The following is a 26,504-nucleotide window of genomic DNA, read 5'->3' as shown; positions in this document are numbered from 1 at the left end:
TAAGGAATATTTTCTCTTGTTTTATGAGGTCCTAATCTAAATTCTTTCAAACTCAGATTAACTTTACATAGAAAAATTTCTCAATTGATTCAAGCAACAAATATAAGCATGCATAAAACAATTTGATTGCTTGACTCCTTCCGTTACTTAGTCGTGTGAGTTACAATCTTCTCAACCTATGAGGCGATTTAGCTACGCATGATGTTGATGAAAAAGACAGACAAGATATAAAACAAACATGTATTCATATTGTAAATCTGAATTTGTTAATACAAAAAATACAATACAAATACACAAAACAAAGAGAAAGGTTTAGAGTTTCACGCCGTGGTTTGCAATGTCTTGCTTCCTCCAGCTCATTTTATAGTTGCTTCACTTACGCTATTGAACAGTATTATCTTCTTCTCTCTTCTCGTCTCCCACAATGTAGCCCACGATATATGTGTATTCTACATGGAATTTGCACGAGTATTTATAGGCGTTCGCGAGCACTTCTTTTCTCTAACCCATGATTGTGTTGACGGGGCACATTAAATTCCATATCCTACCGTACTGTTTGCAACGTCAAGGTTTATTGAGTCTTCAACAAAGTTTTCTTGTCAGCCACTAACGCAACTTGTGATGTGACACTCACTACCTATGTCATGTCATGCCTCAACGCTTGTAGCTTATGCGATCACCTTTCCTTTTTTTCTCTGGCAATTCTTGTTTGATCGCATCAGTGGGTATGCAACATGCGATCGCACGTTCATCAGATTGTTGAAGGATATTCTGCATAGAAGTAGTGAAATTAGTCTGAAATTTAAATATGTTATGCGTTAAAAGTATGTGATCGCATGCTTCGCTTTTTGTATAGATTTATTGGTAAAAATTATCTAAATTTCATGTCTTTGTCTTATTATTTTAAATGAAAGAGATAAAATAACTTGTATTTCTACAAGTTATCACAATACATTCATTCTAGGAATAGCCATCAAATACACAATTAATTATTTGCTACTAGGTTGACTGAGCTAGACATTCGAGTGCGAACATGACGTAGCTACGAGCGAGGGAATACATGCTTACAAGTGAACAGTCAACAACACAAAATTGAAACGGATTCAAAGAAAACATAAAATCAGTATGCACTCAACCGAAACAACTAAACTCTCAAGAATTTACAAAGAATTCTTACTCCCAAAACCAAATTGAAAATTACCTCATTGATTTATAAACAAAGCAAGGAGGAGAGATCCAATCCGTTGTTTACAACCCAAAAGAAAATTAAAATCTAACAAAGAAAAATAGAGGAAGAAGAGAAATTTGGGGTTTGATTTCGACCTCCATCAAATCCCTCATAAAAAAGCCTTAAAAATCAAAGAGGATATTTATAGGCAACGCTGAGGGCAGCATAGCAATGCTTCTATCAAAGTTGTAGCCCTTAAGCACTCTGATGCTAAGCCTTACACTCAGTACGCACGTAGTGTGCTTGCTCATCAACATCTGAAGTATTGCAATGCTCTAGGGCAACGTTGCAACACTACGTGAAACCCATGCTACTGCCTTTCAATGTAAAGGGAGGGTTGCAATGTTGTGTTCAGGGACATTTTGACCCTTTCATGTCCTTAAAGCTCCAGGTGTCTGATTTCACTTCCAATAGCTCCAAGTCAATCTCGAATGGCCCATAACACTCTAAAATGCATAATTTTCTTGAATTCATACAAGAATAAATATTTAATCATTTTAAATACAACAAGCAAAGAAAATTAAAGGTATAAAAATAGTTCTTTTCGAGTGCTATCACTTTACTTTTTTGAGAGAGTTTATTTTGAGAGAGATTAATTTGAGTGCCTAAAATTGTTTTATCTACACTTTTGAGAGTGTTCCCATTTTGTGGGTTTTCAAATACACAATTTCAATTGGGAATTTGTAATTAAGGTGCTGGTGCACCTTGGGTTTGAGTGTAGTGGTTCAATCCTAAATTCGAAAAAAAAAAAAAAAAAGGATTTGTAGTGGTTTGATCTTCAACCCGTTGAAAAAGATCATAATAGATTGGATCCAAAATCTGCAAAATGATCGATTGTGGTTAATTTGACTCTTGACCACGTAAAAGAAGTGGTAAATCAGTTTGGTTCTTACCTATTAGAGAATCTATGCAGTAAAATGTCCAAGAAGAAGTCTTGGGAGTGAATAGAAATTTCAAACCACTATAAAAATTGTCGATGTTTTTTTTCACTCTCTACTCTTTTATTTGATGTACTTAATTATTTTTATGAGAAATTGCTTGCTTAGTAATTTGCTTTGATTCATTGTGCTAAATATTAGTTGTTTATTTGTTTATTTTAAATTTCTTAATTTGGTTTCAAAGTTCATTTAAAAAAAAAGTTTTAATTTTTGTAGTAACCCTATTCACTCCCTCTAATGTTGCCATACGATCCTACATTTTGTATAACATCTTTTTGATAATCCAATGGCGTTTCTTCTTTCTTATTCGTTGTTACCGGTCTTATATTTAGGGATTATCGTATTAGATTTTTGGGTTTTAGGTTGAGAAAAACCTCTAACCAGCACACACAAAAACTAAAATGAGAAAGACACTTTTTATAAAAGGCCAATGGTACCCATTTGAAAACGACGAAAATTTGTCAATGTTTCCTGTTTGAAAAATGGTAAAAAAAATTGCATGTGCAAAAACCTTTTGAAATATGTTTCTGTTTACTGAAAACATGAGTTCCTACGCATGAAACTCATATGTCCCCCTTGGTGAAATTTAAAGATGTTTGACCGCAACTCAATTTTTTTACAACATCTTTGTAGTGGCATTTATTTTCTCTGTGTTAAAGGTCTTATATTTATAAAGGATTATTGTATTAGATCTTTGGTCCTTTAGGTTGAAAAAAACACCCTAACCAATTCACACAAAGAATAAAACGAGAAGGGTGTTTTTTAGAAAGACCAACAGTACCCCTTTGAAAACAACAAAAATTTGTTACTGTCCTGTTCAAAAATGACAAAATAATTGCAAATGTAAAAACTTTTTGGAATGTGTTTTTTTTACTGGGAGCATGGGTTCCTATTCATGAAGCTCGAACATCCTCCTTTGTGAAATTAAAAACTGTTTACATTAACTCTTTTTTTACCACTTTTGTTGTGGGGTTTTTGTTTTTCTGTTAGGTGTTACAGATCTTATCTCCAACCAATACACACTAAAATTAAAAACAATAATGGCGCTTTTTAGAAAACGTCAATGGTACTTTAAAAACGATGAAAATTCGTCAATGACACCCTCAGTGAAAAATGACAAAAAAATTGTAAGTGCAAAAAACTCTTTTGAATTTGTTATTTTATTTTTTTCTTTTTTACTGGAAACCTGGGTTCTTATTCATGAAACTAGAACATCTCCCTTAGGGAAATTGACAATAATTTTCCAATGCAACCCCCCTTTGAAAAATGACCAAATAAAATTGCATGTGCGGAAACTTTATTGAATGTGGCTTTTAATGAAGAACATGAGTTCCTATTCATGAACCTCGAACACCGCTAAGTGAAACTGACAGATATTGACTGCAACTCATTATTTTACAACATGTTTTTTATTATCTTTGTGGGATTTCTTGTTTTTTCTTGGGTGCTACAATGGGTCTTATATTTAAGAATTATGGTACTAAGGCTTAAGGCTTTTATGTTTAGAACAATATATAACCAATTTACACGAAAACTAAAACGAGAATGACATTTTTTAGAAAAGACTAATGGACTCCTTTAAAAACGACGAAAAATATGTTAATGTTGCCATCTTTTAAAATTGACCAGATAACTAAAAGTAAAAACACAAAAAAATAACTTTTGAAATATATATTTTTTTAACTAAAAAACATGGTTTTCTTTTCATAGAACTTAAACATCCCTCTCAATGAAAACAACCAATATTGATCGTAACTCAATATTTGTACAATGTGCTTTTGATGATCGGTTGTGGAGTTTCTTGTTTGTCGTTAGATATTACAACTCTTTTATAAATGTTTTCACTTTCAAATTACATGAATCAATAAACTAAATTTTGAGTCATATTTCTCAAGATCGGTCAATTCAAATCTTTCATGATGATTCAACAAAACATGGCATTAAGTATAGTCATAATTAGAAAAGAAAAATATAATAATAAGACAATGTAAAAAAAAAAGGATAATGTGGATTTTAAGATTCAAATATTAGGAGCGGGAAAAATTTAGGGTAAATCTATTTTTGGGATTTAAGATTAGCGAGGGGAGTATACAATTATACTCTATCTACTATCTAGGAATACCGCTAAGGGCATTTTGGGAATTACGGGAGATGGGAACACGAGCAGGTTGCTATTTGCTCTAAATTTAACGAATCATGTTCTTTCCCCTTCTTCCAAACAAAAGCTTCAATTTTACTATACAATCCAATTAGATTGTTTCTATAAAAGAATATCTAAATAAGAAAACATAAATCAAAATAAAAATAAAATAATGATAATAATAAGATAAAAGTATACAAAATATAAGAAAGACTGAAAAAAGTATGATAATGTAAAATTATATAAATATATATATAGAGAGAGAGAGAGATGATAGAGTGAATTCAGATCTGAGGAGGGGCAAAAATTTTGCAAAAATACGTTTTTCATATTTAAATTTGGCCAATAGAAATATAATTACACTATATAAAAAATACTGTTAAGGGCATTTTGGGGTTAATTAGAAGTAGGAACACATGAATGAGGGGTGTATTTCCCATAAATCTGATGAAAATTGTTTTTTTTTTTTTTTTTTTTTTGACATTCTTTCAAACTAAAGTTTAAAGCTTGCTATATAGTACAATTTCCCTTTTCTTTCTGTTATTGAGCTTTTTTAAAAAAAATTAATACTTCAAATGTAAAAAATTATTCTAAAAAATCCCAAGTTAAATTGATTAATGAAAAATGGCACAATGTTGAGATAACAATTTTTAATATAATGTGTATACTTTTGTGGAAAATCAATTTATAGCTCAAAATTTTGGGATTGTACCCATTAAAACCCTCAAACCAATAATTATAAATTGACTTGTTTATAAAATTTTAGCATTTAGGTTGCTACAATTATTAATTTGAAGTTTTAGCACATATAATCTCTAAAGTTTAAGGTATAAATTGATATTAGTCTTAATTATCAGTTAGTATGTTTTTTAAGGAAACTTTGAGCACTCATAAAAAAAACTATTGAATGTAGCCATACAACACAATTATCTCCTAATAGTTGTTAGATACAGGGGTATTACAAATATAATAATCAAACACAAAATATTAATAGATATAATACAATGCGAAAAAGAGAATTTAATATAGTAAAATTTAGATACTTCTCTCATAATCTAGAACAAAATAGTATCATTGATAGATTTTATTATATTTACGATTCTTAATCCATTGCAGTTACCCTATAAATATTTCATTACAAGTTTAAAATCCATTTGGCAGTTTCTTCCTCATATATAAAAGGACCAATACGATGAACAACTACATTTAAATAGTTATTTGAAAAATAGTCAATGAACTTTCTTATTAGGTAAATGATGTAAAATACCCTTATAACAAAATTCTGAAATAACAAGGTATTTTCGAGAATTATAACAAATAAATGGCAAAATACACTTTGGATCCTAAGTTTTGGACTTGATATATATTTGATGTACAAAGTTTCAAAATGAACACTTTAATCTCTAAGATTTAGAAAATAGTTCTAAATGGTCCTTCACCAGATGGTAAAATGACATGGTAGTTAGATTAATGAGTCACTTTGTTGATTAGGCCAAATACAAAAATCCAATAATATATCTTTTTTTATAATAAGATGATATTTCTAGTCTTTTCTGTCGTCATTGTCGATTTGGAACAAATTTCAGCTCTCCTTCACTTCAGATTAACTGAATTTTCTTATTTACAATCAATGTCGAGAAAGTACCTTCCACTTCGGCAATTGGAAATCTGTTGTCAACATCTTTATTCTTTTGTATGTTAATTTTAGTTGGATTCTTTTTTTAATCGGTTGGGCATTTGCATCAATATGGTTGTTCGTGAGTTTGGATTAAATTGGGTTAATAAACATTTTAGACCCAATCTAATTGTTCGGATTGTAAATTTCTTCAACTCAAATAACCCTCATAAAAAATGAACCCAACTCAACTATGAAACATTTAGGTTTGATTGGTTCGGGTTACTTAGATCATTTATCTAAATTCTTTTTATAAAAGGAAATAAAATGTTAATACGTAACAATTTGATTTAGCTATTTTCATGTATGAATTAAGATTAACAACTCAATTTCAATTTATATAATGTATAATCTTTTTTCAAAAGTTATTGAAGAATACATTATCCAAAAAACTTATAAAATTAAAGAAAACTAAAATAAATATAATATATCTAATTGTACATGAGCAAAAAAAAAAAAATACTAATAATAAGTTCGAATTGGTTCAAGTTGGTTTGGATTATTTTAAGGTGACTTATGAAACAAAATCCAACCCATAAAATTTTTATTTATTTGAACTCAATCCAATCCAAAAGAGTTCAGAACTCAACCCAAAACAAACGGATTGGATTGGGTTGATAAATTTTTTTGGGTCATCAAATTTTTTGAACATCCCATGTATCAAGCCACCACCAACATTTTAGATTTCCTTCAGTTAACTTCCAGAGAAACTGTCGAATTAACCTCATAGCTAAAATGCATTCCTTTGTTTAAATTTTAAATTTCGTACCGACAGTCTACAAGCAACATCTCATATTTTTCATCACATTACTGTCCAATCGTCCATTTTTTCGACTACACTTTAGTCCCTCTTTTGCAATTACACTGATATGGGTTGCAATTTCTCTTTCCCTAATTAAGAATTGTTCAAATTTCTCGTTTCTAAAATTACATTGAGGCTAAAAAATACCCCTAAACACCTCTTTTTTGGCTAATTTTTTTGTTACAACTCTCATATATCCTCCCTTAATTTTTTCTCTCTTTTTTTTGGTTAGTCCACAGTCAACAGACTTGAAGTCAAGACAATAAGCATAATTAATTTCACCTGGAACACAACAAAGGAAAAGGAAAAGGAAAGAATGCAAGCAGCATGAACAAAACCAATGAAGAAACCTAAAATTCTGAGTGAATCCCAGGAAGGAAAACACATGGTTAGGATCATTGAACACAAAAATGACAATAATCAAAAACTGAAAAATGATCTCGTGAAAGATTTAAGGCAACAAAAGGGATTGGATTGAGATGACAGTGAAAATGTGAGCAAGGTGAGGTTGTCTAATAGTGAATTTAGTTATGAAGTTAGCAGCGACATGCGCCCGGCAGAAGAGGAGAAGAAAGAGCAAAGGGAATGAGACACAGCTAAAATTAATTACAAACTAATAAAATGTGCCATGTCATTTAAAAATTGATATCCCACATCATTTTTCCGTTAACTAACAGTCAACTTCACTCATGGACCGTTTAGAACTATTTTCTAAACCTCAGAGACTAAAGTCTTCATTTTAAAACTACAAGGACCAAATAGACATCAAATTCAAATCTTAGAGACCAAAAATATATTTTGCCCAAAAAGAAATCAAAACAGCCCTGTAGTAAAAAGTCCACTTGCATTGCTGAGGGATATAAAATCCAGATCCAATATTTGAATTAATAAATCATCTTATCTCATAACAGTCAACATTTAAAATACCACCTAATATAATAGACACCAGAGTACATCCTTATCTTTGGTAATTTTAATTACTAAGAATTTATTATCTCATTCTTGAATACTAATCAACTGAGAGACAATGTTGTTATTGCTAACGTCCACAAAAAAAACAAAAACAAACAAACAAACAGACAAATGTGAAGCTTCTTAATGCACTTGGTGAAGTTCTATGCTAAAGATAATTTGAAAATGTTGATATTGGCAGGGTTGAAGAGAATTGATATGAAAATCTAAATAAAATTTAGTAATATATAGAAAAATGTAGCATACCTAATATCGACCATTGAAGGAATTCAACGGAGGAACTCTGCAGCCTAAATTCTCAACCTTTCAAAATTTGCAAAGGTCAACAATGGTAGGGTCGGTGACATTAATTTTGAAATTGGCCAAATCAAAACAAGTGATTATGCTTAGGAATTAAGATGATAATATTTTCAATTCAACTTCTGATAAAATAAGATCATGTAACGAATCTAGAAGTGTTGGGGAGAGAAGAATGGGGGAACGAACTTTTGTTTTTAATTAAAAATAAAATTTAAAAGAAGAAGAAGAAGAAGAAGAGAGGCTTTAGCAGCTAATTGAAAGCTAAGGGAAGTATAGAAGAATTGATATGGTTAGTCCAATTAATTCTGAAGGATTTTGCAACAGACCACCCACACCAAAGAGAGATAACACAAGGTCAACAAAACAGATTTTCCATTGCCTTGTTGGTGAATTCCAGAGAATACCACACAAAGAAGAGGCCACTAAAACTATCTCAAGCAAAATTCTAGATTCTCTTGCATCAACAAAGACAATGTGTAGGAGAAACTCACTATTTTGTCTTTATAAAATGAGTGGCCAGGAGTTTCGAAACAGTGAAGCCGTGAAAGGAATCGACATCGAAGAGTTCTTTTAGCCTCTCGTCACAAATTATTCTCCTTTTGTCAGAAGGGTCCTTCAAGAACAATTGAGAAACATTTCAGATATTAAATGATACACCATCAAAATAACACAATTTCTATGTGTTCATTATGGACATTTTTCTTGCACATTCATTCAAACATAACATCTAATGTGGAAAATGACCTAGTAAGAACGTTCATTTTCACTATACTTTTAGATTATGGAATATCAGTAAAATTAAGACATACGAATAAAACATCCTGAACTTCATCAAGTTTCAGTATCAACCAATATGCCGCCAACAAATTATATAGTCAGTATAACAATGAATATCCATAGTCCTAATTAGAAGTTTAGCCCACAACCAACACAACAAAAAGGCAGCCATAATAACTATTGTCTGAAGTTTTTACCCTATCGAGGAATTTTCAGTCCCTCCAAACTAGTGTCAGAACTCTAACAAAACAACGGGAGGTCTTCTAACCAAATCTCCATTATAAAGAAATTGTTCTCAGAGCCTACAAACTAGTTCACTAGATTGAACTGGCATGATGACTGGTGTGCAAGACAACCTAAAAAGGGGGATGGTAGTGGGGGCAAAATACACTTAATAAAAGCATACCTATCCTCTTATGTAAAACGATTGGCATTCTCCATTTTCCGGGGATTTTGGCTACCTTCTCAACAAGGGGAATCAAAAACAGTGAAGAAATGACTCAAATGAGATAGGATTGCTAATAAATCAGCACCAAATCCACACTGAAATTATTGTACAGTAAATCTGACCATTTCATTATATGTGAATATCTTCAACATTACCTAACATGTAAGTTTTGACATCGAATTTAATTTACAAACCCCAACATGCGGACTACTAATATGGGAGGAAACAGACAGATTTGAATTCAAGATTTCAGCTCTAATACTATGTGAATTCACCGTAAGATAGTTTAGTTTCTTGCTTGCTTCTTGTTATATAGGCACTTCTTGCATTGTTTCATTTTCCTCAATGAAAGCTAGTTTCCCCACCTCCTCCCACATCACCTGATGCAAGGAAATTTAAAAGGCTGTTAATATAGACTTTGATCTGCATAAAGACCACAGAGATCATGTCCAAGTAGGAAAATATTCCTCAAACGTATTACCTATGATGACAACCAATGCAAGATAGGTCAGAGGTCATCTACCAACATGACAGCCCCACTTGATGGCACCTTCAATCTCCTTGTTAGCCTCCAAATTAATGCCCAAAATCGGTGGATTGATCTTTAACCCAGAAATCAGTTCAAAAATGTCCACAATCTTCTTCAAAACATGAGCCTCTCATCATCAAATTCAACAAGATGGTACCATTAGCAAATTATAGGTGACATCCATAGGTATTTCTTCTCCCCACGAAAAAAAAAAAAAAACTTAAACAAACTTGCTCAAATGCCTTCTCAAGCATCACACTCAACACATCTGCCACAATCACAAAGAGAAAGGGGGCTAGGGATCCCCTTGTCTCGAATCCTCTCAAAGCTCTAATCAACCCTCAGGGTCTTCCGAAGGGTCTCCAGCAAAAACACCCAATCCACCATATCATATACCTTCTCAAAGTCCGGCTTGATAACCCAACCTTTTTTCTGTTTGCATTTGTATTCATCCAAAACTTCATTAGCAATTAAGGTTGGAATCAAGATTTTCTCTTCTTGGGACAAAAGTTGATTGATTCTGGGAGATAGTACAATGCATTGCCTCTCTAGGTCTATTGGCAAGGACTTTGGCCACCACTTTTGGTGTATTGAGAAACATTTATAAGTAAGTTAGAATAAGAGTTAGTTTAAAAATAGTTAGTTACATGTTAGTTAGCTGTTATTCGGCACATGTGAACATTTTCCTTATAAAAGCACCTCACTCATTTGAGGAGAGATTCAACTTGATTAAAAAGCTAGAGTTTGGTTTACATCAAAAGTGGTATCAGAGCACTCCAAGAATCCAAACTGATGGCGGGAAGAAGGGCTGCCCACCTGAGAGGAGAAGACAACCTATGGCAAGATCAAAAGGTGGAAGAAACCCACATCCTCTCTCCAAGAACTACAACACGACGCTTTCTGTTCGTTGAAAACTCTTTAGAGGGAATACATAGAACAGTGACTAGTATTCAAGAAAGTATGGAAACCCTCACTTGTAGGGTTGAGAGGCTGGCATTAGCACCTCAAAATTGGGAGAACGCTCAACCCTTCGTGAAAGAATGGGAAAGAAGATCCAAGATTGCATAGGCAGCTCCAAGAAGACGTTTGAATAAGCAAGAATCGCAGCAAGAATTCCAGACTGGGATGCTTCGAGTGAGTATGATCATGAAGATGAGTTATATGCTCCAAGAAGAGAGGTATGGAGATAGAGGTGACTATATGATTACAAAATGAAAATTGACTTCAAGAAAAGGCAAGAGGCCAATTCGAACGTGGGAAAAAATGAAGCGGTTGATGAAACAGAGGTTCCTTTCTCCCAATTATGAGCAGACCCTTTACAATCAATATCAAAACTTTAAACAAGGGCCTCGACAAGTGGCAAATTATGAGATTCATTGGCAGCTTATGGGTTGACATCAAAGAGAAGGTAAAATTACAACATTTTCATTTTTTAGATGATGCAATTTGTCATGCTGAAACAATAGATGAGTTGAATGATTTACACTCCAAGAAAACTTCAAAAAAAGCTCCTTGGGATACTTCTATAAGTAGAAGAGCAAACAGTACCTTGGACCATCCTACTCCACCAATTTCATCCCAGGAAAAGGATAAAGAAAAGCAAGAAGAGGTTGGTGAGAAGGAAACAGAGTACCAGAGGCTGTTTACAAGCAAAAAGTTCAAAATCCTTGTAACTGGCCTACATTGGGAAAATGTTTGCCGTGTGGCCAAGTGGGACACTTGTCTAATGAGTGTCCCCAACAAAAAACAGCAGCATATGTGGATGAAGAAGAGGATTCGTTGCTTGGATGCAGTGAAGATAATGAGGAAGAAGTCAATTATATTGACACGGATGAAGGTGATAGGGTGTCTTGTGTTCTTCAAACGGTGCCGATTGCTCCCAAAGGAGATTGTAATCCTCAAATACATTGCAAAATGTTTGTTAAAGAGAGAGATTGATATATTGGGTCTTGTAATTGTTGAAAAGAAAAAAAATACAAAAAACAGCGAAGACATTCAGCACCATATTGACTTGGTTCCGGGTGCTACAATCCCTCATCTTCCTCACTATAGAATGAGTCTTAAGGAGTATGAGATCCTCCACCAACATATTGAAGAATTATTGAAAAGAAGGCACATTCAACCAAGCCTTAGCACATGTGAGTGCTAACTCTACTTACCCCTAAAAAACTGGTAGCTGGAGGATGTACGTTGATAGTAGAACTATCAACCGAATTATAGTGAAGTATAGCTTCCCAATCCCTAGAATAGGTGATTTACTTCATCAACTTGGAGGAGCCTTGATTTTTCTTCAAAAGAGGACTTGAAGAGTGAATACTACCATATTCGAATAAGGTCGAGGGATGAGTGGAAGACTACATTTAAGCTCTACTTCTCATTCGCAGACCGATGGCCAAACCAAATTACTGCATTGATTTACCTTATGACCTACATATTAATCCAATATTCAATGTTCCCGATTTCAAACCTTATTTTCTCCCCCGACGACTATCAGTTGGAATCCTAATTGTCATCCTCAAGGTTGAGTCTGAATTTTAAGGGGGTATTGAGAAATATTTGTAAGCAAGTTAGAATAAGAGTGAGTTTAAAAATAGTTAGTTACATGTTAGTTAGCTGTTATTTAGCACATGTGTAAACATTTTCTCTATAAATAAAGCACCTCTCACTCATTTGAGGAGAGATTCCATTTGATTCAAAAAACTAGAGTTTGGTTGACACCAACTTTATAAGTGCATATCATCAAGCTAAAAAGGCGATAATCAGCAACTCTGGCCACTCTTTATGTCTATTGGCAAGGACTTTGGCCACCACATTATAAGTGCGTGTCACCAAGCTAATAAGGCGGTAGTCAACAACTCTGATCACTCTAGAATAGCAGGACGGTATGAAGTTGAAGACAACCTCAATGGAACAAAGTTCTCTCTCCTTGAAGGCCTTTTATAAGAGGAAAAGGAAGGGAATCGACAACTCTCGACCAAATGGCAATCTCTTAGGTTGGGGATGATACTTCGAAGAATATCAGGAGTTTCCATGAGTAGGATAGGGAGAGTGATTGAGATTTATGGTGAGAAGACCAAGGAAGAAGGGGGAAGAAGCACGTGTGACACAATTTAGGAGAGGCTCATGTGGCATCTTGTGAGTTCTTCCCCTCCCCTACATAAGAGTGGCCTCAAGGGTTGTCCAAGGCACTGACTTCCAACCTTCTTCATTTGATATTCTTGAGTAAAGAGGGAGAGGATTTCATCAGTTGTACTTCTTGGATTTGAATGAAAGGACAAGGGATGGACTCCCATTGAAAAAGAAAGACCTGTCTTGTGTCTGCGTTTGTCTTGACGGGTTCAATCTTTGTGGGTTGATGAAAACAAGTGAGACATTCATTATCCAAGTAAAGGAGTGGATTTGGGAAAGGTTGAAGTAACAGGTGGAGTACTTAGGCCACACGGGTAAAGTAAGCAAAAATTTCTTGATGTTGGATATCCAGCATATGTTTGAGGAGGACACAATGTTTAAGTTATTTCAGGATCGCAACTGTGGGCGCAAGCCGAGCTTAACCCAACATCATTAGGAAGGAATAACCTTTGTTCTTCCAAGTATCTGCAATGTCCCACTGTGCAGACTCGTGTAGTGCCCCACACAATCGTCCATCCTTGATTAATGCACAATAAACATGTTTCCTTTGTATCATATAATGTTGGTTTAAAGCACTTTGATCCACCACAAGCTCAGAAAGCTTCTCTTAGATTTTGAACCAATCATCTTGGTCTTCTTGCCCTGAACCACAAGCTCAGAAAGCTTCTCTTAGATTGTGTAAGCTCTGAACGATGTCATGCCTTTGGTCTTCTTGCTCAGCGAGATGATAGGAATGGTATTAGAGGGATATTAAGGGTATCTTAGTAGTTAGTTAAATAGTTTGTTAGGGAAGTTTAGTTATAAATACAGTGAGTATGGAAGGAGGAAGATAGGCAATATTTTGAAGTACAAATTAGGGTTTAACAGTGTATCTCAAGATTGGAAGGGTTCAAGTACCTCGAACACTTGGTTTTATCTTGTAGTTCCGTTATCATTATCTTTCAATATATTGGGATTCAATCAATTTGGTATCCGAGTTAATTGATTCTGGCCATGGAGTTTGATGCAAATATATGTAAAGAGGGGATGAAGATTTTTCATGATGGGATGGAGGGTTTGATTTTGATTCTCGATTTGATCCTTGATCCAAGGAAGCAGAGTTTTTTTTATACAAAGTAGCATAGTTTGAAAGAAACTAGAGAGCATATTGATGAAGAACTGATGTCGAAGAAGCAAAAGGAGAAGGGAAACAATTCTGTGCAAAGAGTTGCAGAATCAGTTGGTTAATTACAACCTCTGACGAGGTTTATCTTGGTCTTCTCTTGAGAAACAAGGCTAACTCTGCTGGTTATTGTTCATTCTTGTTTGGAAAATTCCCATAGCAGCAACTTTCTCCCATCCGTCATTGTTCTCTGCTCAGGGCATCACAACTTCTTCCCATTTCCCTCAATTTTCATAATCTCGGTAATAGTACCTCTTATTACTTTCTGAATCCAGAGATTAGTATCCTTTATTCGAAAGCTGCGAAATAATTTGTAGGTGGTAGGGGTTAAGGCCAAATCCACAATAGTATCATGGAGCACAACTCAGAAAAACCAAGAAAGATTTGATAAAACTTTTCCCCTCCTCCCTCCTTCCTCCTCCAAGCGACGTTTACCATTCTGCTCTTTGAGCATAATCTAAAACGGACACTTTGTGCTCAGCAGCAGATTTAACCGCACTAAAAGAGCCTATGGAGATTTACATTTTAATTTAAAATAGGGAGCTCCATCATGAAAGCCTAAGTTGGAAATGGTGGTTCAAGTTTAATTCTCTATTGCACACTTGAAAATGAACAAGAATAATTAAAACAATAATAACAACAAAATCTTTAGTAATGGAAGTCCAAAAGAAAATTTTTAACATTTATTCCCTTGTAAGAAGTTGTGTTTCTAAAAGCTCAAGCCATACTCAAAACAAAAGGAAAAGAAGAGATTCCACAGTCTAAAAACTTCTAAATAATAGATACAATTATATATCACACAGAAGATGAAAAATATAACTAAATAGCACAAAAACTATGGCTAGGTAAGAACAATATTTTTTTTGTAATAAATCACACTGGTTTGGAGCGATACTGCATGATAAAAGAATGTGCCAGTCGTAAAGCAATGAAAAAATTATTGACTGATGCAATGGAAAAACTATGTTGATGACCCAAGTGAAAGCTAGCCATGAATGATGGATGAATAAAAGAGCTTATCATTTGAACACCTTCACAAATGATAAAATCAAGCATGACCCCAAACTATCGTCTCAGAGATTCATATATTCTCACTAATTTTCTCAAATAATAGCCTAGTTACGCCCAACTCATAAGCATATAGATATAGTTTTACTACACTATCAAAGAATCTTTCATTCTTTATAAAGGCCAACTACCTGAAGGTTATTTTGCTTTATGTAATCCCACATTCTTTTCACTACATCAGAGCGAGGCAATGCATCCTCTCCAGTACCAAGAAATGTCACCAGAGCATCTGAAAGTTGAAGAGGAGCAAGAAAACCAGATTTCCCTTTCTTTTGCCGCTTTTCCTCTCTTGCAGAGTCATCTGAATCTGGAAAGACGAAGGTTTATTAGACATCAGTAGAACGTTCAGTTAGCTGAAATGGGAAAAAGTGTAATTTAAAAATTTACACCTTTTCTACTTCATTCTGAAGCAATTAAGTTGGGAAATTAACTAAAGGATACCGTCCTTTCCCATTTTTAGATAACGCCTAGTTCTAATCATGTCATCTACATCCAATTTAGATGACTTAATTTATTTTTATCTAGAAAAGCATGGTAAATAAAAATCATCTCAGTAGTACTTGTTCGTTCATACAGATGGTGCAAACTAAGAAACTTCATATTTAGGTTAAAAGTTAACAGTAACTGGACTACACTGTCTTGGTTAATAAACTGTAATTGCTCAATTTGTTTTTCTTCCTTTTTCTTTTAGTTGGAGGGTAGGTAGATATATGACTCCCCTCATTCTAATCACAGCTTTCCAAACGAGATCTATGAAGAGCATCTTCAATGGATTTAACCACCTTAATGGGCATGTAGAAGAAGGTAAATGGAGAGATCAAAGAGTAGTGCGTCCTCAAGGGAGCAAAGAAAATAACAAAGGAAGGTGGTTAAATCCATTGAAGATAAAAAAAATATTATTTAAGCCCTTGGTTTATCTTAAATTAAAAAATATCTAAAATAAATATCAATAAAAATTTTAAAGCTTTCCCTCAAATTCCGCCTTAAATAACAAAGGACGGACCAATTTCCCCTTGGTTTTGACGATTGGGATGAAACTTCTTGTTCATGGAATTTTTTTCTTTAGAAGACTTCTAAAGGATGATGAGATTATCGATTTCTAACAGTTGCTTGGTGTTGTAGCAAGAAGAGAAGATAATGACAATCCGGATTCTCGCTGTTGGTTTCCTGATAGTTGATTCATCCGGCAAATTCTTTGTAAAATCTTTGAGAAAGCATCTGATAGCATATTCTCCTATTAGTAAGGAGATATATTCAGCTTTATGGCAGTCCAAAGTTCCCAAAAGAGTCAATATTCTTATTTGGATAACGAGTAATGGTTCATTGAACTGTTCAGAGGTTCTTCAAAGAAAGCTCCTTATCCACTATCTTCTGCTTACTATATGTCCACCTTGCATGAGGAATAGTGAACACTTACTGCACTTATTCTTTGGTTCTTCCTATTCAAGCAATTGTTGATGGAATTCTCTCGTTTTTCAACATCCAGTGGGTTTTCTTGAATTCTTTTAAGCAAAACATCTTACATATACTGATTTGGTCCAGTCGTAGCTTGAATGAAATCAAAGGGTTTTTTATACCAAGCATCTTTCTTGGGATGGACGGTTTGGTTCTTCTCGTTTGAAGGCCTCTTCATGGTGTTCTCTTTCTAAAAGCTTAGTATGATATACCATTCAGATTATTTGTCTCACCTGGAATGCTTTTATGTTGCTCTCATAATTCTATTACTTTTTGTTGTTTATATCGCTTTCTACTATGTTTTTGTATCTCTTGATGGGTTTCTTGTATTTTTGGCATTAGTCTCGTATCCTATTAATGAAAAGTGATTGTTTCCTTAAAAAAAATTAAAAAAAAAAAAATCAGATACATTTTTTTACCCTAATCTCATATGCTCTCACTACCAGGGGACTAACAGTTTCTCAATGAATCCTTTGTTTACCGTCTTGACATAAAGGTCCTCTCCCAACACGTCTAATTGAAGCTATATGAAAGTCTGAACGCCTCCAAAAAAATTGAATACTTTGGTTAGTTTAGTGTACTTCGAAGGGCAAAATTTAGCATAAAGATTGTTGAAAATGTGACCATATCTAGCAGTTTGTCCAAGCTGAGATGCTCATTCAAGAAAGAAGAATAAAATTATTACTTTCTTTTTTCTCTCTCACACTGCAGTAAAAATCTGGGATTTGGTTTTTGGCCATGCCTTTCCTGGATTTTCAATATTCGAGCTAAAAGCTACAACCACAACAATAACAATAATAATAATAATAAACGAATAAAAAAATAAAAGTAAATATTTTGGTCAGTTTAGTATACTCGGAAGGGCTAAATTTAGAATAAAAATTGCAGAAAAGGTGACTTTACCTAGCAATTCTTCCAAGTTGGATCAGCTTGTGCAAAAAAGAACAATGAAATCCCAACTTTCTTCTCTCTCTCTCACTCACAGCTAGGGGTGAGCAAAAATAATCCAAACACCGAGCCGACCGACTGAAACCGCCTCAACAACTTTGGTCAGTTGGTTTATGGGCTTTCAGCCAGGGTTGGTTGCCCAAGTTGGCCGGTTAACGAACCCAAAAAGGGCTAAAACAACCAAACCAACCAAAATAAAAGAAAAATAAATAAGTAATAGAACAAAAAAGAATTATTGAACTTTGCAGGCGTAAAATGCTGCTGCAGCAGCCTCCTAGTCTTCCTCTTCCCAGGGGAAGATATTATTAGCAAAAATCTCTTTTTGTAATTTTTTTCTTTCGTATTTTCCTTTTTTTCATTTCTCCTTCCTTCTTCTCCGTTCTTTTTTCTTTTCTTCTTTTCTTTGTTTTCTTCTTTCTTCTTTTCTCCCTTTCTTCTCCTGTTTTTCCTTTTCTCCCCATTTCTCCCAATATTTTCATTTAGTTCTGCCACACTTTTTTCACTTTAATCAGTCTCAGAACCGATCAAAATCAACTAAAACCACCAGTGTGGTCAATTGGTCGGTTGGCGTCGCCTACCATTACAAGACCAACCAAAACTGGCATGTCAATGGTTGGCGCCAGTTTGAGCCTAAAACCACCAATGCCAACCAACTGATGATTACCCCCACTCACTCGGGTAAAATCTGGGATTTGGTGTTCGGCCTTTGCCTTTCCTAGATTTTCAAAATTGGAGCTAAAAGCTAAATGGCACTACTATTGGCCATGGGATGAAAAGCTATGCTAAATTATTATACATTAATGGGTCTAAGCAACTTTGTGGGGGCATATGATTGATTAGAAAGAAACGGATGGATCTAGAAAGATAAGGGAAGAGAGATCCAAGGTGATTAAACTTTATGTGCCTCTCGGTATACTTCATCTGAACAATTCAGATTTTATCCTTCAAATATTACTATTCTTATTGAGGTACAGTTTGTATAATGATTTACAAGTGTTATTTTTTGGGGTACTTTGCTATAGTACTCCTTCCTACAGGGGTTTCTTGCCATGAACATAATACAGTCATAAAATTCAAATAAAGCTAACTATTTTTGCTGTCTACCTTCTTCTTTTCCTTGCTTCTGCCGCTTCTTTTGTGGCTTCTCCTTTGGCTGCTTCTCCTTTTGTTGCTTTTCTTTCTGACTTGAATTGGCTGGAATAACTGTATCCAGGAAAGGAAAAAAAATTATTAAGAAAACAAAGTTCAATAAGGTTTGTTGCACAGCTTCATCAGAAAAATGTTCAGGGTTTGTAGTGGAAGGGATTAGCCTTTATGCAAGGTGCATGCAGACCAAAACTTCCTCTGTTCGGAACCAAAAAAGTTCAAGAAATAATTTAAAATCATGTGATTTAAAATTCAAGAAACTGTTTTAAAATTTTGGTTAGGAATGAGAGAGATTTGAAATGTAGTTACAATTTTGTGTTTTGATAGCAACTAGAAAAGAAAAGAAAGAAGTTTACTAATATGGGCTCTTAATTATAAATTATTAACGGAAAATTAAGATATAACATTGGTCTTCTAAGTAATTAATGTCTAACCTCTATGAAATCTCGCAAAATTCACCATTTTAGTCAAGAAAATTTTTATGTAAAACAAGATTTGAAATCACTTAAGAATCCAAATTATTCTCTTTCTTGTGATAACAAATAACGGAATTCATTTGAAATCCATCATGATTTAAAATCTCTCTAAATCAAGGCATCCAAACAAAGCATAAGTGCCTTGTACCTATTAGGATTAAAAAAAATAGAATATAAATTGAAGAAAATAAAATCCAAGAGTCAATAGCACTTAAGGTTCCATAGAAGCCAGATCAACATTAAAAATTAACTAAAAGAAATTGCTTTAGTTAACAATTAAGAGCAATGGTAAGTCCAAACATCTTAGAAAACAGAAAACAGTAGTGTAATATTAGCCACAGGATCAAAGCTATAAAATCACACCGTCATTTGACTCCAACGGCCAAATATGCTTTGATAGAGCTTTATTCATTTGAAACATGTTGATGGAATTGACACCAAAGAGTGCTTTTAACGAATCATCACAGAGAATATTTCTTCTATTACTGGGATCTTGCAAATTTTTCCCTCTAATGTGGTTCCATAGTTGCTTAACAACCTGTAGAAAAAGATAGCAATGATTGTATTAGATGGAACTGAAAAAGACAACAAATGACCTCTAATTGTACATTGAGAAGATTGAGAAAAAAAAAAAGGTCAAAATTTACTTTCTAGATGTACCTCAGTCCTTGCCATTTCAGGAGCTCCTATAAATTCCTGCAGTTGTGGGGAAAGGCTACATAGCTTGCTAAAACCACCCCCGCCTCTTTTCTTCCCCTCTTTACTAAGCTTGTTAGAACTGCATTACAAAGAAGCATAACTCACTCATCAAAGATGGTCTCAAACAGAAATTTCAATTCTTTTTTTTCTCATACAAAAAATATAAACTTTCCATTTATATATTTCAAAAGTTACAACCTGAAACTCCCTTTAGAATGGAAATAGATCCCCCAAACCAAGAAAACAGAAGCTAAAGCTAAAAACACCATCTTATCAGAGAATTACAGGAAAAAGAACAAAAAGAAATGAAAAGCCCAACAATAAATAATTTCAAATTGAATACATTTTTTTTTTAATGAAAAGAATTTGACTTTCATTGAGAAAAAAGAAAGAAATATGGGGTACAAAAAGAAAAGCCACAAAAAGGAGCTAAACTGCTTCAAATTGAATATTTTACGAAGTCTATGAAAAGAGCACCCATGAAGCTGTGTGGTACTTAAATATTTCAAGTCTTTCCTCCCAAGAAACTCATTCGTTCTCATACAGTAGGTGATTCCCTTCAAACCATATGCCCACACCACAGATTTAGCATCGTTAATCCATGAACTTTTCTCTCCCTTTTAGACCATGGCCACAAAGTAGACTCAAAACATTGCTTTTCGCTCTGGAATTCAAAATCCTGAATCAAAATCTCCAGAAACTTCCTGCTAGAGGATAAATGAAAGAAAATGGTGAAGGTTGTTCCCAACATAGGCATAAGAAACAGCGACTCGGTGATACAACTTAAAAGGAATAGTTGCACTTATAATTGCATATAAGAGAGTTATAACCTAGCCAGACGTTCAGAAAGCCTAACATTCTCCCATCTTTAGACATTTGAGAGGCCTTAGCTCTCCATTCTAGTTCCAAGATAAATCCATACTAGTTTTCACCTTCCCTTTCAAGGGTTCTTTTTTTTTTTTTTTCTTTCCTTCTTTTCGAAAAGCCTTCCCTTGCAAGGTTATTATATCCAAAACACAAAGCATAACTTCCTATAACCATCCAACTACCCATAACTACCAAATTGCCCTTAACTTCCCAAACTAACCAACTCTCTTCTTCCACCACTCCCTTCTACACAAAATGTAAGAGATGACTTCAATGAAGGGTTGTTGAAGTCTAATGGTTATAGTGTGATTCTTATGGTGGTCGATCATCTCCCATACCATTCACAAATAGTTGGGCAAATGGAGGTCATCAATCAGGTTTGAAAACATATTTGCATTGTTTTACAATGTCCAAGTTAGCTAGCTAGTAGCTATAATACTTCTTTCCATAAATACTACATAACTTATCAGACTTTCAGATAAAGAATAGACGACTTTAACAGAATCTTAGCGTTGTGCCCGTCATACAAAATCAAGACAATCTTTAAGAGAAGATTTTCCCCTCACGTCAACTTTCGGGTAACTAAGAACACAGATTTCGTCATCGGAAAAAATAATTAAAGAAAAAATAAAGAATTAACCGATACAATACCAAAAGAAATTACGATTTACATGATTCGACCATGGTTAGGAATTACAAATGCGAATATTCAAATACAAATAATCGGAATTGTGGAAGGAAGCTCCGGCGTTGATGATTTTTACAAACTTGCCACTATTTTCAGTATGAAAACGAATCAATTCACTTCTTTTGCATCCGTATATGGACAAAGATTGCTCCGGAAAGCGAAACTACGCATTAGACGCATTTAAAACCCAAGTCTAAACAGAAATCCAAAATATTTATAAGTAAGAAGTTTCATTAATCACACTCACCCCGCTTTACCCTTTTCATCATCTTCGTCGTCGTTATCTCCGTCTTCACTATCTCCATCATCCTCTTCCGTCTTCAAATTTTCATCTCCACCTTCCTGGTCGACTTCCTCGCAGTCGCCGCAACCTTCTTCCACGGCTCTCTCGTGCTCAGTCTGGAGGAATACGTCGACCTGTTCCCTAATAAACCGCTTCTTATCGGACAAATCAATGCCAAAGTCCTCCTCGAGCTTCCGGCGGACGATAGCAGTGGTGGTGGTATTGAGGTCGGAATTCCGAAGAAACTCTCGGAGCCGGCCGATGAGCTCCGAGTCGGAAACCATTGTTGTAATCCACAATCTTTAATGGAAGAAGAGCAAAACCTCGGAGACTGAAGGAGGAAAAGATGGGTTGGATTTGGTGTTGAGGGCACAGTATCCGTTGCGTGTGGCGTGTGCCTTTGGCTTCGGCTTTCAAGAGGAAATGGCTTTGCGTGAAGAAACAGATGGGAGATTGGGGACGAAGAAGGAACAAATTTGGAAATTAAAATTAAATATCTAATTGTCTTTTGTTTTTTTGTTTTTTAAAATTATGATTGTTTTACCACAGCTCGTGATTTTCGTATTTACATTGAGAGTTTAAGAGCTTAACGTTAAGCAAGAGAGAGTAAGGAGCTGAAGATTACGGTTGGTAAAAAGATTATAAAGAAATACCTAAACTTAAAGAATCGGAAAAAGGCTAAACAAGAACATTTTAACTAAAACAAGATTGTTCAAGAAATGGTCGAGATCCTCATAAGATATTACATCAAGTTCATCCCCTAAAAGAGAACTCATCCTAGAGTTTTATGTGGCTAGCTAGAATTTGTATGGAGCATGTTGTATGGAGCTATGTCTGAGATATTAAATATTGGACTAATTCGTTATCATGATGGAAGATCTACTCGATAAGTGTTTGGTCCGTATATTCTCCAGAATTGCAAATGAACCAAGGCGTTTATTGGCCATTTTGGAGTAAGTTCTAGTTGGAATTCTGGACTTGTAGAGGTATACCATCACTAAGTCTCCTACTTGAAACTCCAATGGTCGTTTTTTGTCATCAGTTGTAGCTTTATATTGTTGATTTGCTTCCTCTAAATGTTGAGTGACTTCATTGTGAAGTTGTTGAACTCCATCAGCCAAGATTGTAGCTTCAAAACTAAGCCCAATAAAAAGTAGGATAATTAGATAGATCCATAGTTAAATGAGGCAAACAAGTGTAAAGCACTTCAAAGGGGGACTTCCCTTGTATATTTGTTGCACATGTGATTAAAAGCGAATTTGGTTTGAGCTAATGAAAGGTCTCACTGCTTGGGTTGATCACCACTAAGGCATCTTATGAGGTTTTCAAGGGTGTGGTTGGTGACTTCGGTTTAGCCGTCAGTTTGTGGATGGCTTGAGATGCTAAAGAGCATATTGGTTCCAAACTTCTTCCATAAGGATCGTTAGAAAAAACTCATGAATTTTACATCTTATCTAAAGCAATAGACCTTGGAACACTATGTAATCTAACAATCTCACGATAAAAAAATGTTAGCAACATTAAGAGCGTCATTGATTTTTTTACAAAGTAAAAAATGTGCTATTTTACTAAAACGATTAACCACAACTAAAATCAAATCAAACCCTCCTTGTGTCCTAGGTAGTCCTAACACAAAATCCTAGATAAATCATGCCATATGGAGGTAAGAATGGGTAAATGAGAGTATAGATCAGTGTTTTGAGAAGAACCTTTGGATATTTGACATATGAAACATCTTTTAACAAAATTGTTTTCATCTCTTCTCAATTGTGGCCAATAAAATTCTGAGGAAAGAGTTAAAAATGTTTTGTCTTGGCCAAAATGATCAGCTAATCCACTAGCATGTGCTTCTTGTAAAAGAGCTTCTCTTAAAGATGTGTGAGGAATGCAAACTACGTTATTTTTAAAAAGAAACCGATCAAGTATATGAAAGTCCTTGTATGGAAAATGGTCTGAACATCTATACCAAATATCTTTAAAATCTTGATCATGCTCATAATAGTTAGGAAAGCAATCAAAAGCAATTACTTTTCCATGAAGAAGGGTAAGAAGGTTACCTTTTCTAATTAATGTGTCAGCTACCTTATTGTCCTTACCCGAGGTGTGTTTGATGGTGAAGTCAAACCTTTGGATGAATTGGAGCCATCATGCATGAACTCTACTTATTGATTTCTGTGAATGTAAAAATTTTAGTGAAAAATGTTCAGTTAATAAAATGAATTCCTTGCCAATTAAGTAGTGCCCCCATTATTTTAAAGCTTGAACAAGTGTACAGAGTTCTTGTTCATATGTGCTCCACTTGCTTCGAGCTTCACTAAGTTTCTCACTGAAAAATTTAATGGGTGAGAGTTCTGGGATACCATTGCTCCTATCCCATTATCGAAGGCGTCGACACAACTTCAAATGGGTTAGTAAATTTTGGTAAAGCAAGAACAGGAGCGGTACTCAATTTATCCTTTAGAGTAGAAAAACTAACCTCTTGGGGTTGTCCCTAAGTAAATTTACCTTTTTTGAGACATTTAACCATTGGTACGATGATTGTGTAATGCCCTGAGCCCAGGATTTGGAATCCGGATTTGGCCTCTGATGGCCCCGGCATTCCCCTACATCCCCTATGACCTGGCTACGTCATCCTCCCTTGCTGAGGTCACCCAAACATACGGATTGCTGCCAAGCTGCAAGCACGCTTGACTTTGGAGTTTCTTATGATTGAGCTACCGAAAAGGAAAGTGCACCTTGTTGGTATAAGGTAGTAACTTTCAATTCTTTTAAGCCTTTCTTAACCATACTTTCATGTCCTCAAATCCCTCTCATTCGAATGTGATACCGGTTCATTCATGTACCCCTCCTAAACTTGGGTCGTTGCAGATTGAGCTGAAATTGTGAATCGACGGTAAAATGAAGCTAGACCTAGGAAACTTTGAAGTTCTTTAATATTAGTTAGAGAATTCCAGTTAGTAGTAGTTGTAACTTTCCTAGGATCAACAGAAATACTAAGTTTGTCAATAATAAAACCCAAAAAACATATTTGAGAAGTTAAGAAAATACGGTATAGTTCATTAGAGCTTTGAGTGGAGAACATTTGGTATAAATGTTGCATATGTTCGTCTTGAGTTTGGTTATAGACAAGGATATTGTAAAAATAGGCCACAACAAATGTATTAAGAAAAGGAAGTAAGATCTGATTCATAAGGCGCATGAGGGTGGTAGGAGCGTTGGAAAGGCCAAATGGCATAATCAACCATTCAAATAATCCTTCACTAGTCTTAAAAGTCGTTTTTCCATTCATCCTCTTGTTAATCCTAATTTGATGGAATTCACTTTTTAAATCAAGTTTAAAAAAAAAAATAGAGGATCCCCTTAATTGGTCGAGAAGGTCATTAAGTCTAAAAATAGGAAACCTATGATGGTTATCTTGTTTATTGCCCTACTATCAACACAAAGGCACCAAGAACCATCTTTTTTAGAAGCTAGAAGGGTTGGAACTATGCATGGACTTATGCTAGGTTGGATGTGACCTTTTTTCTAGAAGTTCCTCAATTTGGTCATGGATGTGTTTATACACCATATGGCTCATATGGTAGTAAGGTCTGGGTTTCATGCATCTCCCTAACTGGGTCTTCTGAATGTTGTGCGTTACTTGTTCCTAACTCAGTTGGTTCATAGACGGTGAGTAAGGGGATGAAGGAGGGTAAAGTAGGAGATTGTAAAAGAGAAAGGTAAGGGCTAAAGGTCTCGCCAACTTGATCTTCATTTGTGTCAGCTTGATGTGTTGGATCAAGTGGTTCATCGACTGCTGAGGGTAAAGTTAGGGCAGGGAAAGGGAAGTTTAAATTGAGGCATGCTTCTTTGTGCTCCAAAGCTAGCTTTGCTTCAGATTCTTCATTTGTGGAAGCATCATAGCTGTGTTCCACTTCCCAGACACGTCTTTTTTATATCAGACGTTTAAAGGGTCGAGGTTTTACTGTTGAGGTTCTAGGAGGTAAGGCAGGTTGATTAGGTGAACCACGGAGCAAATACCTCTTTCTTTTCCCAGCTTCAAACTGCCTCCCTCACGAGCCACTCCCCTTAATTCTTCTTCTAATTCCCTTTGTAGGGTTATTCTTCTTTGCCCTTGACGTGTAGGCCTATATTTCTCAAGCCTGCATTCTGTCGTACTTGAGTCAGAGCAATGTTCATGCATTACACCTATAGGGCCAAGTGCAAGATACTCTTCATCGTCATCATCTTCATCAACTTCATCCATAATTAATCCTTTTTTTTTCTTTTTGATGGCCCATCATTCACATCAGATTGTCGTGGATGCGATGCGTCAAGGCTAACTTCTCTCTCTTTTTCCTCATTTTATTCTTCTTCCAATTCTTCTTCCAACAAAATTGCATAATGATCAGCCTTATCCATCACCTCGACTGATGTGTTGCTTGGGTTCGGACGCATCATTTGATCCATCTCGTCCATCTTCCTATGGTCTAAATGGGATAACATAGGTTCAAAGACCTTTTTCTCATCTTTACGAGCTAGTTATGTGGGGTCGGGTAGGTTGTGCTCTAACGCAAGACTGTTAGAGCTAGATGGGTTGCTGGTAGGTTCAGGTGGGGTGGTAGAAGGGGTATGCAGCGAACTAGGTGAAAATATGATGATAGGTGAGGATGGTTGGTTGGCTTGGCCTCCCTCAAAAGGAAAAATTGTGACCAAGGGTTGAATGAAGAGAAGAGCTAGTGGACACATGGCTGGTGATGGAGCGATGCGGAGATGCTCCGGGACTTGGTGATAA

General features: G+C 35.1%; 1 protein-coding gene across 3 annotated transcripts; it reads right to left on the bottom strand.

Moving 5' to 3' along the window:
• Nucleotides 1-8,241: 8,241 nt before the first annotated feature.
• On the bottom strand, nucleotides 8,242-22,218 carry LOC120088319 (upstream activation factor subunit spp27-like). Of its 3 annotated transcripts, none has more exons than XM_039045534.1 (7): nucleotides 21,695-22,217; nucleotides 19,854-19,971; nucleotides 19,557-19,731; nucleotides 18,676-18,774; nucleotides 15,300-15,475; nucleotides 9,239-9,293; nucleotides 8,242-8,668 (listed from the first exon to the last, which is right to left on the bottom strand). In XM_039045534.1, exons 1-7 carry the CDS (start codon nucleotides 22,012-22,014, stop codon nucleotides 8,658-8,660), a joined length of 954 nt encoding a protein of 317 aa, XP_038901462.1. In that variant the 5' UTR covers nucleotides 22,015-22,217; the 3' UTR covers nucleotides 8,242-8,657. The 3 variants fall into 3 exon arrangements, with proteins under 3 accessions (XP_038901462.1, XP_038901460.1, XP_038901461.1); XM_039045533.1 differs by lacking the exons at nucleotides 8,242-8,668; nucleotides 9,239-9,293 and adding exons at nucleotides 9,380-9,660; nucleotides 9,762-9,918 and having other exon boundaries at nucleotides 21,695-22,218; XM_039045532.1 differs by lacking the exon at nucleotides 9,239-9,293 and having other exon boundaries at nucleotides 21,695-22,213.
• Nucleotides 22,219-26,504: the final 4,286 nt, after the last annotated feature.

The sequence above is a fragment of the Benincasa hispida genome, chromosome 10 (assembly GCF_009727055.1).
Source record: "Benincasa hispida cultivar B227 chromosome 10, ASM972705v1, whole genome shotgun sequence".
Classification (NCBI taxonomy): Eukaryota; Viridiplantae; Streptophyta; class Magnoliopsida; order Cucurbitales; family Cucurbitaceae; genus Benincasa; species Benincasa hispida.
This window is presented reverse-complemented; position numbering and strand designations above follow the sequence as displayed.